General features: G+C 51.5%; 1 protein-coding gene across 2 annotated transcripts; it reads left to right on the plus strand.

The window, feature by feature from the left end:
• Positions 1 to 355: 355 nt before the first annotated feature.
• On the plus strand, positions 356 to 18,579 carry SLC35F6 (solute carrier family 35 member F6). Of its 2 annotated transcripts, XM_084832450.1 has the most exons (7): positions 356 to 505; positions 1,416 to 1,519; positions 11,013 to 11,085; positions 11,764 to 11,935; positions 12,829 to 13,038; positions 14,934 to 15,044; positions 16,621 to 18,579. In XM_084832450.1, the coding sequence occupies exons 2-7, from the start codon at positions 1,440 to 1,442 to the stop codon at positions 17,085 to 17,087; spliced, it is 1,113 nt and encodes a 370-aa protein (XP_084688576.1). In that variant the 5' UTR covers positions 356 to 505; positions 1,416 to 1,439; the 3' UTR covers positions 17,088 to 18,579. The 2 variants fall into 2 exon arrangements, with proteins under 2 accessions (XP_084688576.1, XP_084688647.1); XM_084832521.1 differs by lacking the exon at positions 1,416 to 1,519.
• Positions 18,580 to 18,776: the final 197 nt, after the last annotated feature.

Genomic DNA, 18,776 nt, shown 5'->3' on the forward strand with positions numbered 1-18,776 from the left:
ATCTCCGTGCACCTAGAAAGCAAGCCTGCTGCTAGTCTCCCAGCCGCTGTGCTCCTCCTCTGTACCACAGGGCCACTATGGGTTGCCTCTGAGCAGGCCTTGGCGTGGCTGGCTGGCCAGCTCGGTCGGGGCTAGAGGCCCTGGCTCTGATGTTACATTTTTTGAGATTTGTATCCCGCCTTCTTCCCGCTGGCAAGGATTCCAGGGAGCCACACGTGGCCCTCCTCGCCACGTCATCCTCGCGACAACCCTGCGAGGTGGGCTGGGCGGAGAGCAGCGCCGGGCCGCCGTCGCCCAGGGGGCGGGGAGCCGCCGTCAGCTGACCGGGGCGGTCACGTGAGCGCCGCCGCCTGGCGCCCGGACGCGGCGCCGCCGCCGAGCGGACCCGGACCCGGACCCGGGCTGGCGCGGCCGGCCGGCGGGCGAGGATGGCCTGGACCAGGCACCAGCTGGGGCTGGCCGCGCTCATGCTGGTCACCGGCTCCATCAACACCCTGTCCGCCAAGTAAGCGGGGGGCGGCGCAGCCCCGGGAAGGCGGGGGCTTCGGGGGCGCCGCCGTGGGGAAGCCCCCGGCCGCAGCCTGGCGGGGGGCGGGGGGCCGGGCCGGGGGCTTCCTGGCCGGGGGGTCCCGCCCGCCCGCCCGGCCCGGCCCGGCCCGGCCCGGCCCCTCCGCTGACCAGCGTGCCGCGGTGATGGGGGCCGCCGGCCATCACGAGGGAGCACAGCGGCCTCCGCAGCCGGGCGCCCAGGGGGCAGCTCCCGGGCCCCGCCGCCCGCTCGGGCGGATAAGGCCGCCGCCGGCGCCAGCCCTGCGCTCCCGCTGCGGGAGGCGGCGGGCCCCGCGGGCCTCGGGCCGGCCCGGCCCGGCCTCCGCCCCGCCTGCGAGCCTTGGCGGGCCGAGCGCGCGCAGAGGCCTCCTCGCGCCCTCCCCGCTGCGGCCCCGGCCAGCCCTCGTGGACACGGCCGCGTCCGCTTCCTCAGCCCGTCCCGCGAGGCGCCGGGACCCCACATCCGCCCGGGCCTGAGGTGCCGCGCGGCGCTTCGTTGTGTCTGCCGCAACGGGCGACCACGGCCGCCCCTCGGGGGCGCTTGTGGTCCGCGCGCGCACGCTCGCTCAGGCGACCACTTCGCGCATCTGGCCAGATAGCCGCAGGACCACCGCTGCCAGCATCGCAGCGCGCGCTTTGTGGGTCAGATGCGTGAGGCGGTCGCTCGAGCGAGAAGGGGGTGGGTGTGCGTGTGCGCGTAGATGTACACCCTGAGTGCAGATGGAAGGGGGGGGGAGTCCGCGTATGATGATGTCTGTTTCTGCCCCTTCTCTTCCCACTCTATTATCGGGGGGAGGGGGCTTCTTACAGTCAAGAGTCCCTGGGAATTTCAGGACATATTGGCCATTTGTTGTTTATTCGGTCAGTCGCTTCCGACTCTTCGCGACTTCATGGACCAGCCCGCGCCAGAGCTTCCTGTCGGCAGTCGCCATCCCCAGCTCCCCCATGGTCAAGTCCGTCACCTCCATAGGTTAGCCATAGGAGGAGGCCATTTGACTTCATCACCCACTGTTCTCTCTCTTTCCTCGCTCTGTCTGGAGCCTTGAGTTCTGAGTAAATATGGACGGGGGGCTCCTTGTCCTAGGGGCCAAGAAGGCGGCAAAACTGTTGACCATCCTTATCTGTTGTTCCTTAACTGTTGCATTCGTTCAGTCATTTGAGTCACAGTTCTTGTTTTTGCAGACCTTGGTCAAACATTGCCAGAAATACAGGAGAACCAGGGGAAGCACATTTAGCACCAATGTGCTTCATGCTCATTCTTTCTCTTGGTTCAGATACAATGCCTCATAATTCCATTTTATTTATTTGTTAGATTTGTATACCGCCCAACTGGCAAAAGCCCTCAGAGCGGTTTAGAATCATAGAATAGTATGGTTGGAAGGGGCCTATAAGACCATCCAACCCCTGCTCAGTGTGGGAATCCACGTCAAAGCATCCCTGACAGATGGCTGTCCAGCCTCATCTTGAGTGCCTCCAGTGTGGGAGAGCCCCCCACCTCCCTAGGGAATGGGTTCCACTGTTGTATTGCTCCAACAGTCAGGACATTTCTCCTGATGTTCAGCCGGAATCTGGCTTCCTGTCACTTGAGCCCATTATTCTGTGTCCTTCACTCTGGGATGATCAAGAGGAGATCCTGGCCTTCCTCTCTGTGACAGCCTTTCATAAAACCAAACAACACAAACAAAATAACCAGTAAATAATTAAAAAAAAATACAAGTAACAAAATAATACAATATTAAATATTTAAAAATATTTACAAACATTGAGGAGCCAGCAGTAAAGCCAAGAATCAGAGCAACTGATCAGTGATGAAAAGCTTAAAGAGGAGGGTCTTAACTTGGCATCTAAATGTGCACAATTTTAATGAGGCGACTTTTACCATTCTTGATGGCTTGAGTATGCACCTTTGAGATGCTTCCTCAGAGAGACCGAGGAGGGGCGTGTGTTTGTTTAGTCAAATGTCTTGCCAAAGGGGCTACTGCTCTACACCCCTCTTCTTGTGCCCTTTTGTACCTTCCCTGTTTCTGGTCAATTGTCTCTTTATATCAGGGGTGGAGAACATCTGGCCCTCCAGATGTTGGACTGCAACTCCCATCATCCCTGGCCAGCATAGCCTGTGGTGGGGATGATAGGAGTTGCAGTCCAGCTACACCTGGAGGGCCACACGTTCCCCATCCCTTTTTCATATACACGTGATGAGAATTGGCACTGGCTTTGGGCTTTTTCTTGTAGAGTTAGCTTGGTAGCTGTGTGGGTTGACTCCAAACGCACGTATTGCCCCTTTCAACAAATCAAATTCAGCAGCACTCTGTTGTCTGGGTTTGCATTTCTGAATGGAGTTTACTATAAGTTTCTAGACCTTCGTGTTGTAGAGAGGCTCAAGAGCATGGAGGTGGCTCCTTAAAAAGGCGCCGATGTTCAGGACAGGAGCATCTGTTCTGCTCAAGCCTTCCATTGCGATCTCTGGTCTTATTCTCTCCACCCATATGCTGCCTCTGGCAGTTGTGAGCATTGTGGTGGCACGTTTATGGCTTCAGGGCCTTTGGAACTGGTAGCATTCTAGGCTTTTACGGCTTCCCTTCAATGAAAGCCCTGCGAAGGCGTTGTTTTCCTCTTGGCTGCTTCTTGCAAAATCCACGGCTGACTAAGCAAGTATCCCAAAAACTGCACCGTCAGTGGCATTTCAGGGGAGGTTGTGCTGTGGTCTGAAATTCTGCTGTCTTAGGGGCTGCCTTTGGACTGGTTTGCAGACTTTGCGTAGCAGTAAACCATGTGAGTATGAGTGATCAGTCAGCCCTGTCCCAATACGTAAGGGTCTGCCCCAGAAGCAGGCACTAAGCAGATCTTGCTAACTAGGGTTGAGTCCTCACAAACAGCAGTTGGGGCGGTCAGCCTGTCTCTGGGCTGTACCACTTCAGACACCAAGTGGGGGCTTGCAAGATGGGGAGTGGCCATAGTTCAGTGGCAGAGCCCCTGCGTTGCACGCAGAAGGTTCCTGGTTCAAACCTCTGTGGCATCTCCAGGTAAGGTTAGGAAAGAATCCTGCCTGAAACCCTGGAGAGCTGTTGCTACCAGTCAGTGTCGACAATACTGGGCTAGATCAATGGGATGACTCCAGAGAACGCAGCTTCCGATGTTTCCCCATGAAAAAATACTTGTATATGTGGAAAGCCAGCTACCAGGTTAGAACACTTCTCCTGGTCATCTCGTTTTCTGGGTTCCGGGAATTTTTGTGTATCTATGGTAGGTGTGGAGCAGTTTAAAATGTTTGTCTTGTTCTGTTACAAACATTTTAAACAACTCCACGTCCACCAGAAGTGCCCTGCTGGGTCAGACCGAAGGTCCGTCTAGTCCAGCACCCTGTGTCTAGACAGAGGCCTCCAGGGGGCCAAAAGCAGTGCTTGGAGGTGGTAAACCAGCCCTCTCCTACTTCTGGCCCCACCAAACGGCACCCAGCGCAGACTTCTTTTGGACATGGGGTTCTGCAGAGCCACGGAGGCTAATAGCCCTGGACAGGCCTCTGCACTCCCAGGAATGTCCCTCTGTGACGCTGTCTGAGCCAGCGGCCCTGCGTCCTGTCACACTGAATTTTATAACTGATACAGAGGAAAGACAGCAGCTCCCAGGATAGGCTACTGTCTTTTCTCTGTCCTGAATCTACTGCCCATCGATTTCACTGGGTTCCCTTGAGTTTCAATATTATGAAAAAGGGGAACAAAAATCTTCTCTCCACTTTCTCCCACAGCCATTCTTGCTTGGTTCCCCATATGCCTGGAACCCCCTCCCAGAAGTCTAGGTCATACTACCCTTCTGTCTTTGAGATCCCTCCTCAAAACTAAGCTCCTGAGTTGTGCCTTTTCCTTCCCCAACCCGATGCTTTCCAGACTGCAGCTGCCATCATTGTCTCCAGCCAGTGTGGCCATTTTATAGAGTCATCTGGCTCAAACCAGTTGGACAGAATGTCCTCTTTTTGTCCCACCCAATCCTGCATTTCAGTAATTCTGCAGTATTGTAATTTCTTTAGTTCAAGTGCTTCTTCCCTGCCTTTCCATTCAAAGACTGCCAAAGCATCCAATGTTTATCAGATAGTACAGGTAGATGACTTAATCTGCACTTTCTTGGTTGTATCCCACCCGTGGCCTTTTCCGACCTTCCTTACTTCCAAACTGGCCCTTCACAGTTTCCTAATGAAGATATCAATTCCTACTACATCCTAATCACACCATTCCACACATACACTTCTTGGGCCTAGGTGGGGTTGCCGCTCTGGAAGAGACTGATGGTAGACCCATTGCATCACCCATTATGAGTTAGTATCCTGTCTCTTCTCTGCCCTGTGCTGGTCTATTTGCTAGAAATGTCCAGCCACCACAGGATCGGCGAGCTGTGCTGGCTTTAGCCGTCTGTCTCGCTATGCAGAGTAGCATCTTGTCTCTCAGAATGTCAGTTCTGGCAAGGTGAATGGCGTCCCCGACATCCGATCCATGGGAGATGCTACTCTTGTGCTCTGCTCTCCGTTACATCAAGGTCTCCAGTTGCACACGCCAGGGAGGGGCTTGGCTTGTTGTCAGTGGAGAGCCACCTTCCATCTCTGCTGCTGGGCTGTGGGTAAGTCCAGACAGAGAAGGTGCAGCTCAAAACATGCTTTTTCCGAACAGGATCCACAAAGCCAAAGCAGTGGCGCCTAGGCCTGTCTCCAGACATCCTGCTGCTATTACATAAGCAGCCATCTCCAACCCGGGGCCCTCCAGCTGCATTGCACTAAAGCGCCCATCATCCCCAGGGCAGCATAGCTGGGGATGCTGGGAGTTGCAGCCCCATCTGGAGGGCCCCGGGTTGGGGTAGGCTATTTCTATAACAACAGTGCAAGATCCTGTCTCACTAACCTTTTAGAGTTCTTTGAGAGTGTCAATAAACATGTAGACAAGGGTGATCTGGTAGACATGGTTTACTGGGACTTCCAAAAGGCTCTTGACAAAGTCCCTCATGAAAGACTCCTGCGCAAATGTAGCAGGCATGGAATAAGAGGACAGGTCCTCCTATGGATCAGTACCTGGTTAAAGAGCAGAGAGCAGGAATAAATGGTAAATTCTCCCAGTGGAGGGACATAAACAGTGGGGTCCCACAGAGATCTGTATTGGGACCAATGCTTTTCAATTTGTTAATAAATGATCTGGAATTAGGAGTGAGCAGCGAAGAGGCCAAGTTTGCAGCTGACACCAAATTATTACGGTGGTTAAAACAAAAAGCAATTGTGAAGAGCTCCAAAAGGATCTCTCCAAACTGGCAGAATGGGCATCCAAATGGCAAATGCGGTTCAAAGTAAGCAAGTGTGAAGTGATGCACATTGCGGCAAAAAATCCCAACTTCAAGTATAACGTGATGGGATCTGACTTTCAGTGACCGCCCAAGAAAGAGATCTTGGGGTTGTGGTGGACAGCTCAATAAAAATGTCAACCCAGTGTACAGCCGCTGTAAAAAAGGGAAACTCCATGTTAGGCATAATTAGAAAAGGAATTGAGAATAAAACTGCCAATATCATACTGCCCCTATACAAATCTTTGTGCGACCATACTTGGAATACTGTGTACAGTTCTGGTCACCACACCTAAAAAAATATATTGTAGAGCTGGAAAAGGTGTGGAAAAAGGCAACTAAAATGATCAAGGGGATGGAGCATCTCCCCTATGAGGGAATGTTACAACAGCTGGGATTGTTTACCCTGGAAAAAAGGAGGGTGAGGGGAGAGAGGATAGAGGTGTACAAAATGTCTTATGTTGCGAAGACCCGTGGATTTGCCAGGTATGTTGTCTCCCAGGAGAATGGATTAGAGATGTGACTGAAAGGTTGCCTGCACTCATAAAGCGCACTGACAGGTATCCCTTTCTTCTCATCCATGTGGGAACAAATGATACCGCCAAGCGGAACTAAGAAGAAATCACGTCAGACTTTGAAGGTTTGGGAGGGAAACTCGAGAACTTGGGGGCCCAGATAGTTTTCTCATCCATCCTTCCAGTACTTAGAAGCGGGATAGAAAAGGAACGAAAAATACTCCGGGTGAATGACTGGCTACGAAGGTGGTGCCGACGAGAGAGATTTGGATTCTGGGACCACGGGCTATACTTCCTGGAAGATGGGCTGTTGGTGAGGGACGGGTTGCACCTCACAAAGGCTGGGAAGAGTGTGTTTGGCCACAGCATGAAGAACTTCATCAGGAGGGCTTTAAACTGAATCCTACGTGGGAGGGAAATGTAAAGTTGGGGGTAATAATGGACGTAGGCGTATGCACTGCAATGGAGAGAACAGCTCTAATAGCACCCAATAATAGTCTTTGGACACATGTAGGAAAAAAGCCAGACTATGAAGCACATGGTCTTCGACGTCTATATACTAATGCCCAGAGTATGGGAAACAAACAGAACGAACTTGAACTCTTAATATAAGAGGGAAATTATAACTTGATAGGTATAACTGAGACATGGTGGGATGATTCATGACTGGAATACAGCAATTGAAGGATATAACTTGTTCGAAAAGAACAGGAGGAACATAAAGGGAGGTGGGGTTACACTTTATTTGAAAAATAGATATCTCTGCACAGAAATACAGGAGGATGAGCTTGGTAGCCCCATTGAGAGCATCTGGATCAAAATAAATGGAGCAAAGAATAAAAGGAACCTGGTGGTCAGAGTCTACTACTGGCCACCCAATCAAGCAGAAGATGAGGATGAAACTTTTGAAAAGCAAATAGCCAATGTTTCAAAGAAGCATGATGTAGTAATTTCCCCAATATTTGTTGGGAGACCAATTCTGCAAAACATGGCCCCTCCAGGAAATTCCTGACTTGTGTTGCAGATAGCTTCCTCCTACAGAAAGTAGAGGAAGGAATTAGAGGATCGGCTCTCCTTGACTTGATCCTAACCAACAGGGATGACTTAGTGGATCAAGTAGCAGTTACAGGAACTCTGGGGGAAAGCGACCATGTTGTACTTGAGTTCTTGGTTCTAAGGGAAGCAAAAGCCGAGTGTAGTCAAACGCGTACCCAGGATTTTAGGAAAGCTGATTTTAATACACTCAGAACAGTGATCAGTAAGGCCCCATGGCAAGCGATGCTAACGAGAAAAGGAGTCCAAGATGGGTGGGAGCTTTTAAAAAAGGAAATTCTCAAGGCACAATTACAAATCATTCCAACAAGAAGAAAAGGTGGAAGACAACAGAAGAAGCCAATGTGGCTTCACAAAAAGCTTAGGGATGACCTGAAAACAAAAAAGGACACATATAGGAAGTGGAAGGAAGGCCAGGCAACAAAGGAAGAGTACAGGCAGGTAGCACAGAATTGCAGGGATGGTGTCAGGAAGGCTACAGCTGAGAACGAGCTGAGGTTAGCGAGGGATGCTAAAAGCAACAAAAAGGCTTCATCTACATGCACAGTAAAAGGCAGAGGAAAGAAATGTTGTTTCATCTAATAAATAAGGATGGCAAAATGATAACAGTTGACAGAGAAAAGGCAGAGGTGCTCAAGTCCTACTTTGGCCCAGTCTTTTCCCAAAAGAGGGTCTATGACCCCCCTGGCAAAGGCGAAGTACAGGCTGAAGGAGCAGGATTGCAGCTTGAGATGGATAGGCATATGGTCAAGGAATACCTAATTCCTTTGAATGAGTTCAAATCTGCAGGGCCAGATGAACTGCATCCTAGAGTAATAAAGGAACTGGCAGAATAACTCTCAGAACCAGTGTCTGTTATCTTTGAGAAATCATGGAGGATGGGTGAAGTGCCAGATGACTGGAGGAGGGCTAATGTCCCTATCTTCAAAAAGGGCAAAAACGAGGAACCTGGGAACTACAGACCAGTCAGTCTGACATCAATCCCTGGGAAAATTCTGGAGCAGATTAGAAAGCAATCCATCCGTAAGCACAATGCAGTGATTACTTGAAGCCAACATGGATTTGTCAAGAACAAATCCTGCCAGACGAATCTGACCTCATTTTTTGATCAAGTCACCTCCCTTGTAGACCGTGGGAATGCTGTAGACATCATATACCTCGACTTCAGCAAAGCTTTCGACAAAGTGCCCCATGATCTCCTGATAAGCAAACTAGCTCAAAGTGGGCTAGATGAAACAACGATCCGGTGGATCCACAGTTGGCTACAGAATCGGACTCCAAGAGTGCTTATCAGTGGGACCTTCTCCAACTGGGGAGAGGTAATGAGCGGGGTACTGCAGGGCTCAGGCCCAGTGCTGTTCAACATTTTATGAATGACTTGGAGGAGGAGGTGCACGGAATGCTGATCAGATTTGCAGATGACACAAAATTGGGCGGGATAGCTAATACTTTGGAAGACAGAAACCAAATTCAAAGTGATCTTGATAGACTGGAGCGCTGGGCAGAAAACAACAGAATGACATTGAATAAGGATAAATGCCAAGTTCTGCACCTAGGAAAAAGAAACCAAATGCACAGTTACAAGATGGGGGATACGTGGCTCGACAACACTACAAGCGACAAGGATCTTGGAATTGTTGTTGATTACAGGCTGAATATGAGCCAACAATGGGATGTGGCTGCAAAAAAGGCAAATGCTCTTTTGGGCTGCATTATTAGAAGCATAGCTTCCACATCCTGGGAAGTACTAGTCCCCCTCTACTCAGCACTGGTTAGGCCTCATCTGGAGTACAGTTCTGGGCACCACACTTTAAGAAGGATGCAGACAAACTGGAGAGGGTTCAGAGGAGGGCAACAAAGATGATCAGGGGACTGGAAACAAAGCCCTACAAGGAGAGACTGAAAGAACTGGGCATGTTTCGCCTTGAGAAGAGAAGACTGAGGGGAGATATGATCGCGCTCTTCAAGTACTTGAAAGGTTGTCCCAGAGATCTGGCCAGGATCTCTCCTTGATCATCCCAGAGTGCAGGACACGGAATAATGGGCTCAAGTTCCAGGAAGCCAGATTCCAGCTGAACATCAGACATTCCTGACTGTTAGAAGAATACAACAGTGGAACCCATTACCTAGGGAGGCGGTGGGCTCTCCCACACCGGAGGCATTCAAGACGAGGCTGGACAGCCATCTGTCAAGGATGCTCTGACCTAGATTCCTGCATTGAGCAGGGGGTTGGACTTGATGGCCTTGTAGGTCCCTTCCAACCCTACTATTGTATGATTTTGTGAAAATTATGCATGGTGTGGAAATGTGGATAGGGAGACATTTTTCTCTCTCAAAATACTAGAACCCAAAGGGGTCATCCTATGAACCTGATTGGTGGGAGATTCAGGACAGATAAAAGGAAGGGCTTCTTCACACAGCGCATAGTTAAACTATGGGATTCGCTACCACAGGATGTCGTGAAACAATTTGGATCGCTTTAAAAGGGGGTTGGACAAATTCCTGGAGGAAAAGGCTATCAGTGGCTACTAGTCTTGATGGCCATGTGCTACCTCCAGTACCAGAGTCGGTGAACCTATGTACACCAGTTGCTGGGGAACATGGGTGGGAGGGTGCTGTTGCGCTCATGTCCTGCTTGTGGGTTCCCGCTTGACAGCTGGTTGGCCACTGTGTGAACAGAATGCTGAACTAGAGGGACCTTGGTCTGATCCAGCAGGGCTGTTCTTATGTTCTTATTGAAAGTTGTTCTCACACACATCTCTCAAGGGGTGGTTTGGGCTGGGCTGATCTAGGCTGCCCCCTTCATTCTCTCTAACTGAGAAGTGCCCACTCCCAGCCTCCACAATTGCCAGAATCCCATCTCCACCTAGTAGGAAGGCTTGGCTTGAGGTGGAAAGGGCCTTTTCACTTGCTTCTCAGGGACTGAGTGCCGAACGAGTTCTGTTATCGAAATGAGTTAAGCAAACGACAGCTGGTGCACTACAGCACTAAAGGGACTGAGCTCCACATCTGGAGGTCCCTGGTTTTAATCCTGTTTCTGCCATGAAGTCAGTTGGTAGCCTTATGAAAGCCGTTCTAAGTCTCAGCCACCACCGCCCCTACAAAATCAGGATAATTGTGCTGGCCTACCTTAAGGGGTGTTTGTAAGGATTTTTTAAAATTAAAATATTTGTTAAAAACACACCCACGTTAGTTTACAGAAAACCTTTAAAACAATGTCATCACAACAACAAACAACTCAAAAACAGCTAAATGACAGCCGATATTTGTAACTGTAATAAAATTCCATAAAACTTGGCTTCTGGAAGTCAAGAGGTTTAAAATTAAGATTGACAGGCCTTAAGTGGAGAATGAGGGGAGGCGGGCCTGCTGACGTTAGCTGTTCCAGAGCCAGGTAAGTGGTGTAGCCTGCAGCTGCGGCTAAAAAACTTGGTTTCAAAGCAAAATGAAAAAGAGGCGAGCCTCTCAAGATGCTGGGTTCCATGTGAGATACCAAATTCCGTCCTGACAGGGAGGGAGGGTGCTACTGCAGAAGCACAGAGACGTGTCTGTTCTCATGGATGCCCCCTTTCGTTTCAGGTGGGCAGACAAGCTGAGTGCACCAGGCTGCAATGGGTCGGCCACACACAGTTTCCAGCACCCCTTCCTGCAGGTAACACTGTCTAAATCCAGGCATCTGTCAGCCCCCCCCTGAGCCATCATTAGCAAGTTTCTGCCCTTCCTCATTTAGACAGTGAAACATCTTCCTGTGATGCTGAGGATACCGGCTTTTCAGACTCTGCATCCCAAAAACCTCTGTGCTGGTGTTCAAAATTAATTTTGCAACTTCCCTTTTTTTTGCATATAGCTTGCTTAGTTTGCAAAACATTTCCAAACGTAATGAAGCAGGCAACCCCACTTTGAACACTACATTCAGCCTTGACATATAGGAAGTAAAATATTTTTGATTCTGAGCACAGGGGGCGGGGATGGGGGAAGTAGATGGGAGATGACTGGAGACTGGCACCCCTAAAGAGCACAGAAGTTCTAGTCCCCAGGCCCTACAGACTCTTGCTGAAAGTTTCCGTTTGCATCTGCTCAATCATGAGAGCTGGCAGCTTAGTTTTTAAGGAAAACATGGCTGAAATTATCATGAATTCTGGGCTCTGGTGGTCTGGGAGGCATGTGAATTTGGATACAGGGAAGGTGGATACTTGGTCTAATCCAGTCTGGTGGTTTGTGCCAGTTCTGTCGGTAGCTGGGAGGAAGAGGATGGCTTCCTTGTTCCATGTTAGTGATAGGCAGCTGGCGGCAATGCAGAAGTTCACAAACCACCTTGGCTGAATTCCAGGCGGTGGGCATGTTCCTCGGGGAGTTCTCCTGCCTGGCTGTGTTCTACCTGCTGCTCTGCTGCGATCGGCGGAGACCAGAACCCACCATGGCCCCCCCTCGGTCCTTCAACCCGCTGCTTTTCCTGCCTCCGGCACTGTGTGACATGACAGGGACTAGTCTCATGTATGTGGGTAAGTGTTTGGGCTGTCTTTTTCTGTCTGGGGTCTAGGCTGGTGTGGGATGTTTTGCTGAGAATATGAACTCCCCATACGCACGTGTGCACAAGCACGCGCGCACACACACACACACACACACACACAGTCTTAAGCACTGCCTCTTTTGTTTAAAAAGCTAAACTGTTTGACATACATGTATTTCAATATCTGCAGTATTTATTCAGCTCTCACTATCAATTATGACCTTGGGCTCAGTAATGTGATGTAAAGGGCTCCTCGCTCGGGAAGTGGGGCCTTAAAACGTGGCTGCTGAATCTGCTTTTAATTGGCTGACTGAGGCTGGTCTGTAGTTGAAGGGTTTTCGTGGGTGCTGTTTTTTATTGCTGATACTGAATGTTGTTTTGTTTAATATTACTGGTTGTTTTATCTTTGTAATTGGCATTCAGTTTTTTTAAACTACAGAAATTACTACAGAAAAGTAATTCACAAACAATGCAGATGTTCAATATTTAAGACTGCCGAGTGAAGTGCTAGGGTGGTGGTAGGCAGCACTTGCTATAGCCACCCAGATGCTAGAGGCGGCCGGGGTTGGCTTTCTAATAGCAGAAGGGAGGGATCTCACTCACGGTGTGCTCCCATTACCACCTTTCTTTTCCCCCTGCCCTCCCATCCTTGAATTCGGAGGTTTCCTCACCACTGCCGCCACCATGAGGTATAGAAATCCACTCTTTATTTTAAATGTGTTGTGAGGATTCCATTTTGGGGATCACGTTCCGCCTTTTGCACTTGGGAGCTGTTTCCCAGGCGTACCTTGGCAGAGCAAACGTCTCCAACCTACGCCCCTCATTCTAAATTTTCTCCGTGAGCCGTCCTCATCCTTTCCCTGCCTCCCCCCTTTTCTGTCCTAGCTCTGAACATGACCAGCGCGTCGAGCTTCCAGATGCTGCGAGGAGCCGTGATCATCTTCACCGGGCTGCTCTCGGTGGCCTTCCTGGGGCGGAAGCTGGTCCTGAGCCAGTGGCTGGGCATCATGATCACCATCATGGGGCTGGTGGTGGTCGGGCTAGCTGACCTGAGAAGCAACGACGAGAAGCGGCACCTCAGCGAAGTCATCACAGGTGGGAAGGAGGCCGATATCCAGAAGCAGAGGTGCTGGGTGGGCCTGATGCAGGGTGCACTTCTGTTGGAGCCCGTGCTCCACCCCTTCCGCCAGGGGCCCACAGTCTTGCCCTCCTTCTGGCTGCTCCCAGCATCCAGTGGAAGTTCCTGGCTGCCCTCCCCTCCCCATCCTCCTCCTCTTGATGCTTCAGTTCTGACGGTGGCGGACGTACCCTTCACCACCCCCAGTTTTGCTTCCACAACACCAGGCAGCTTGGGTCAGAAAGCAGCGTCCACTTATTTAGCGTTCTGAATTTTTGTACCATCCAATCTAGATGGTCAGGGCAGCGCACACCAAGTAGAATATATCCGTGCATATTATGGTTTGCTCTTATATTGCAATGGAACGTTAAAACACGTAGACGCAAAATACAGGTGCCGGCCGCTGGCTACCTCATGCCTGTCTGGACTTCAAAGGTTGTGCGTGCCGTTTCAAATGGTTTCCAAGGGGAGGATGGCCGGGATCCAAGAGCCATGCCTCTGCCATGGGCTGCCCACATCCAGATTGGGCACGTGGGTGGCACCTCCAGAATCATAGAATAGTAGGGTTGGAAGGGGCCTACAAGGCCATCGAGTCCAACCCCCTGCTCAGTGCAGGAATCCAAGTCAGAGCATCCCTGACAGGTGGCTGTCCAGCCTCGTCTTGAACGCCTCCAGTGTGGGAGAGCCCTAGGTGGTTGGTTCCATTGTCATATTGCTGTCAAGGGCTCCTTGGAGGACTCTCTCAGTCTAATCCAGTAGCCAAGTCCAGACACAGACAAAGGGATTCCTTTCAAAGCTTTATTCTTCTTTTACAACTTAACAACTCTACCGTTTGCAACTAGATCTGAGCAGCACAGTACCTATGCCCTAAGTTGGAACAGTTGGTCCCCGTTTGAAAGGGAATTACTGGCAGACCCCTGAACTTAAGGACTAGGGAGAGTCCCTCCCCTTTTCACTTGGATCCTCTGGGTGCAGCCGTTGTTTGTGTGCCAACCGGGCACTACGCCTCCTTTCCGCGCCCTCCATTTGGCGCCGCTCTCTGCGTCGGCGTTGCACGTCCATCAGGTCTACTTCCCATGCTCGGTCACTCCCTGGACTGCTTTCTAATCTAGGAATGCTGGTGGGAGGAATCTCCGTCAGCTGTGGGCCCTGGGAAAGAGGAGCGCGCTCCTCTCCCAGGAGCGACTGCTCTTCCTCAGAATCAGAACTACTCTGGGATTCTATGGGCTCAGTGTCCACCCTGACATACTGCTCTTAACAGTCAAGAAGTTTTTCCTGATGTTCAGCCAGAATCTGGCTTCTTGTAACTTGAGCCCATTATTCTGTGTCCTGTATTCTGGGATGATCGAGGAGCATTCCTAGTGGATCTCAGGGGCCACAGTCAACCTGGAGGAGGCTCCAGATGTTTGAATCCCAGGGTCACCCAGTGAAATGTATTGCCAGTAGAATCCAGAAGTACTTCTTCCCGGAACACAGTTATCGGATTCAGTGCCATGGGGTCTGGCAGGTGGTTTAGCTGGCTTTTATTAGACAAATTAATGGAGGATAGATTACCAGGGATTATTAGTCATGATAGCTACATGGAACATGTTTTAATTTGGTGTTTAGTTTATTATTTTATATCCTCAATTTGTATTAATAACCAAAGTAACTTACAATAAGGGAAAAATACAATAAGCAACAATAATAAAAGGGGTGTCTGTATGAGAGAGGAAGAAAGAGGAAAATGTGTAACACTCTCTCCCGCCTCCAAACTCCAGAAAACCAAAAGCTATTTTACGTGTTTTTCCCTTCCAACATTAAACGGAGAGCAACAGAGAGGGGACAGCAGGTGGATCCATTCTGGATTGCTCAGACTCCCTCCTCCCCACAGGTGACCTGCTCATAATCATGGCTCAGGTGATCGTTGCCATCCAGATGGTGTTGGAGGAGAAATTTGTCTACAAACATGATGTTCATCCTCTGCGGGCTGTTGGCACTGAAGGTATGCAAGCGGGTGGAGAAATAAAATGACTCCTTAAAGATCGGCTCATATTCTCTATTGCAGGGCTGGGCCGAAAGTAGATCTCCAGATGTTTTGGACTTCCAAGTCCCCACTTTCCGGACCCTTGGCCATGCTGGCAGGAGCTTCCAGGAGCTGAAGTCCAAAACCACTGGAGATCTGCCTTCTGCCCACCCCTGCCTTCCCCAACCTTGTGCCCTAAAATGGTCAAGAGGCTGGAGCGTCTCCCTTATGAAGGAAAGATACAATATCTGGGACCGTTTGGCTTAGAAAAAGGGTGAGTAATGGGAGATATGACAGAGGTGTACAAAATTATGCATGGCAGAACCCAACAATCTAGGTCTAGGACATCTCTAAGAAAGACATTTTTCTCCCCTTACAATACTAGAATCCAACGGGCTCATCCCGTGAAGCTGATTGGTGGAGATTCGGGACAGATAAAAGGAAGGGCTTCTTCACACAGTGCATAGTTAAACTATGGAATTCACTTCCACAGGATGTAGTGATGTCCACCACTTTGGATGGCTTTAAAGGGGGATTAGACGCGTTCATGGAGGAGAACGCTATCCAGTGGTTGCTAGTACTGATGGCTGTATGCTACCTCCAGTACCAGAGGCAGTATGCCTATGTACACCAGTTGCTGGGGAACATGGGCGGGAGGGTGCTGTTGCACTCAAATCCTGCTTGTGGGTTTCCTGTGGGCAGCAGGTCAGCCACTGTGTGAACAGAATGCTGGACTAGATGAACCCCTAGTCTGATCCAGCAGGGTTCTCATGTTCTTATGCCCCCTCAGAAGTTTTGGAGTTCAGCTCCCATCAGCCCCAGCCGGCATGGCCAATGGTCAGGAATCCTGGAGTTGTAGTCCATAACATCTGGAGGGCACCAGGTTGGGGAAAGCTATTCTACTGAATGCCCTATCTTTAGCTGTGCTCAATAGGTGTGGGGGAAAGGGAGGGAGAAAAATAGCTCCGCCCCCATGCCCAGTACAGCTGCAGATCCAAGCACTGCACCCCCTTGCTCTCTAGGAAGAGGTCACCACTGTGGTTGGCCAACTTCTTAGAAAGGTGGGCTTTCCAAACTGGGTGGGACCCATCTGTGTGCCGGTCCTTCCTTCCTCCCCTATCTCTGCTTTTTGAACGACCCACGTAGAGGGTCGTTCAAAAAGCAGAGATTTTTGCTTCAAAAGGCCACAGCAGCGCTGCCAATTGGGCAGTGCTACCAGAAAGAATGGGCTGCGCAGAGCCATTGGGCCAGCTCCTTCCTGTGTATCTATGGGGTCTCTGGCCCCCTATGAGACCTTGATGGCCCTTGGAGGCAACTTACTCCCCTTGGCTTCCAAGAGTGGCGGGTTTGGTTTCTTGCTTACAGAAAACTGCCCGCTCCTTCCGGCATGCTGAAAGGACCTTCCTGAAGGCTCTACAGCTGCTGGAAAGCATGTCACTTAGATCGATTGACGGGCTGGTTGGCAGAAAACCGCCCACCCGCCAGTCGGCAGCCCTCGCGTGGGCCACGTTCCTCCCGAGCCTCTGCTCCTCTCCCTCTGCTCCTCTCCGAACAGGGTTCTTTGGGTTCGTCATCCTCTCCGTGATCCTGGTGCCCATGTACTACATCCCTGGGGGCAGCTTCAGCGGCAACCCCCGGCAGGTGCTCGAAGACGCCCTGGATGCCTTCTGCCAGATCGGCCACCTCCCGCTCATTGCGGTGGCCCTGCTGGGCAACATCAGCAGCATCGCCTTCTTCAACTTCGCCGGCATCAGTGTCACCAAAGAGATCAGCGCCACCACCCGGATGGTGCTCGACAGCCTGCGCACCGTGGTCATCTGGGCCGTCAGCCTTGCCGTCGGCTGGGAGACCTTCCACGGCCTGCAGATCCTGGGGTTCCTCATCCTCCTGGTGGGCGCCGCCCTCTACAATGGGCTGCACCGGCCCCTTCTTGCCCGGCTGCCCTGGGGGAGATCGCCAGCTGGTGCAGACACGGAGGGTCTCCTTGCTGCGGAAGGCGCCTCCATCAATGGGGACAGTTGATGACGAGGGCACCCACACAGCCCTGGAACTGGGCCTCTCGGACAGACCAGCCCCAGCTGCCAGGGTGTGCCGGCTGAGACCGGTGTTGCACGCGGGGGGGGGGCTCTGCTTCACCTTGAATGTTTGGATGTTGCTCCACTGTGTGGCCGTCCTGCTCATTGTAGAAGGAAGCACCTGAGGAGCTGTGCAGCTTCTGGAATAACCACGGAGGGGCGGCCCTCTGTCGCTAGGCAGCCCCGAAGGGGTTGAGGGCTCTTTCTCCCGCGGCCGCTGGGAATCCGCCCAGACTCTGCCTCCAGAATTGGCGGGGAGGGGTGCCGGGGGGGTGGAGCTGGCAGCTGCCTGCAACACCCACGGAGGCACCGTGGCTCCTAGACGGCATCCATTTGCCTTCGTTGCTGAGACTGCATGGCCATGGGGAGGGGGGGCATCGTGAGGTCTCTGATGGCCCTTTGCTCTTAAGCAGGGGCAGGGAATGTGGGGCCTTCTCGATGTCGTTGGACTGCAACTCCCATCAGCCCTCACCAGAAAAGCCAGTCATGAGGGCTGATGGGACTTGCCGTCCAGCAACATCTGGCGAGCTGCACATTCCCATCCATGACGCAGGAAGCGCTCTCCTTTTTGTCATTCTGCTGACAACCTCCTACCTGCTGTATTCCCAAGAGGAGGGGTTGTGCATGGATGGAGCGTGCCCCATTTGGAGGTTAGAGTCCAGAGCAGTTCTCAGTCTTGGGCACAATGGTGGTAGTTCCATGGCCTTGCTGCTTTCCCTAATCCAGCTCTTCAGACGTGTTGGACCACAACCTCCATCCTCCCCAGCCAGCATGGCCAATGCCTGTGCTGGCTGGGGGTGCTGGATTAAGCCTCTGCCCACCTGCAAGCTTTGGTCCCTTTCCCCTTGTGAAAACTGCCCCAACAGGGGCAATGGAGCCTGTGTGTTTCGGTCTCTTTCCTCATCCCTGCATGGGCAGCTGCCTGCACAGGGGCAGGCTGAGCACGTGGAAGGCGGCTCATTGTTTGGTCCTTGCATCGCTCTGTGGCGTGTGATCAATCATCCACATTTGTCTAATCGGGAGGGGGAGGGAGGGTAGGCTGAGAGCTGGCTAGGGAAAGGGGTCCCTCGGTCTTCTGCCGACAAGAGACTTTGTAGCTGTGTGTAACTGGCAGCTGTGGGAGCAAGCCCGAAGGCAGGGCTGAGGCCCTGGCAGGCTGTGGGTCCCAGCAGGACAGAGAGTTTCCTGCCCCCCCCCCCTTCCCAGGGCATCCACAGAAGCGGCTGAGCTAAACTGTACAGCCAGGGCCAGCCTCTGCCTCTCTGTTGGAAGCTCCTTAGAGGCTGAGTGGGCTTCTCCTCTGCCCCTGTGGCTGCTGCTGCACATGGGGGAGGGGTGGATGAGTTCTCCCTCGTTTGGGGAATATTAACAAGAATAAATTTAGTAACCAATAAAAAACAGTCCGATTGGACGTCCTCCTTTGCAAGCCTGGGTGGTGTCTACATAATTTGAGCTCGCAGATTTTGAGTTACTTTGGGCAGAACTGGGGGGAGGGGGTGTTAAAGGCAGAGTAGAGATACAAAATTTCCAGAAATTTTGAAGCCACAGGGGGGAAAAAACTGTTTTTTCACTTGTTTTTTTTTTCCAGAGAAAAAAATGTTGGAAAAAATTGAACGATCAGCAATACTTGCTTTTA

This window comes from Heloderma suspectum, chromosome 1 (assembly GCF_057233095.1).
Source record: "Heloderma suspectum isolate Gila_16-S chromosome 1, 16-S_ref, whole genome shotgun sequence".
NCBI classification, from domain to species: domain Eukaryota; kingdom Metazoa; phylum Chordata; class Lepidosauria; order Squamata; family Helodermatidae; genus Heloderma; species Heloderma suspectum.

Bases quoted from the DNA above. Each gene is read 5' to 3' on its own strand.
- SLC35F6 (XM_084832450.1), top strand. From the start codon at position 1,440: ATGGACCAGCCCGCGCCAGAGCTTCCTGTCGGCAGTCGCCATCCCCAG. The intron at 1,520-11,012 runs GTTAGCCATAGG...CTTTCGTTTCAG, and splicing joins CAAGTCCGTCACCTCCATAG to GTGGGCAGACAAGCTGAGTG. The intron at 11,086-11,763 runs GTAACACTGTCT...GCTGAATTCCAG, and splicing joins TCCAGCACCCCTTCCTGCAG to GCGGTGGGCATGTTCCTCGG.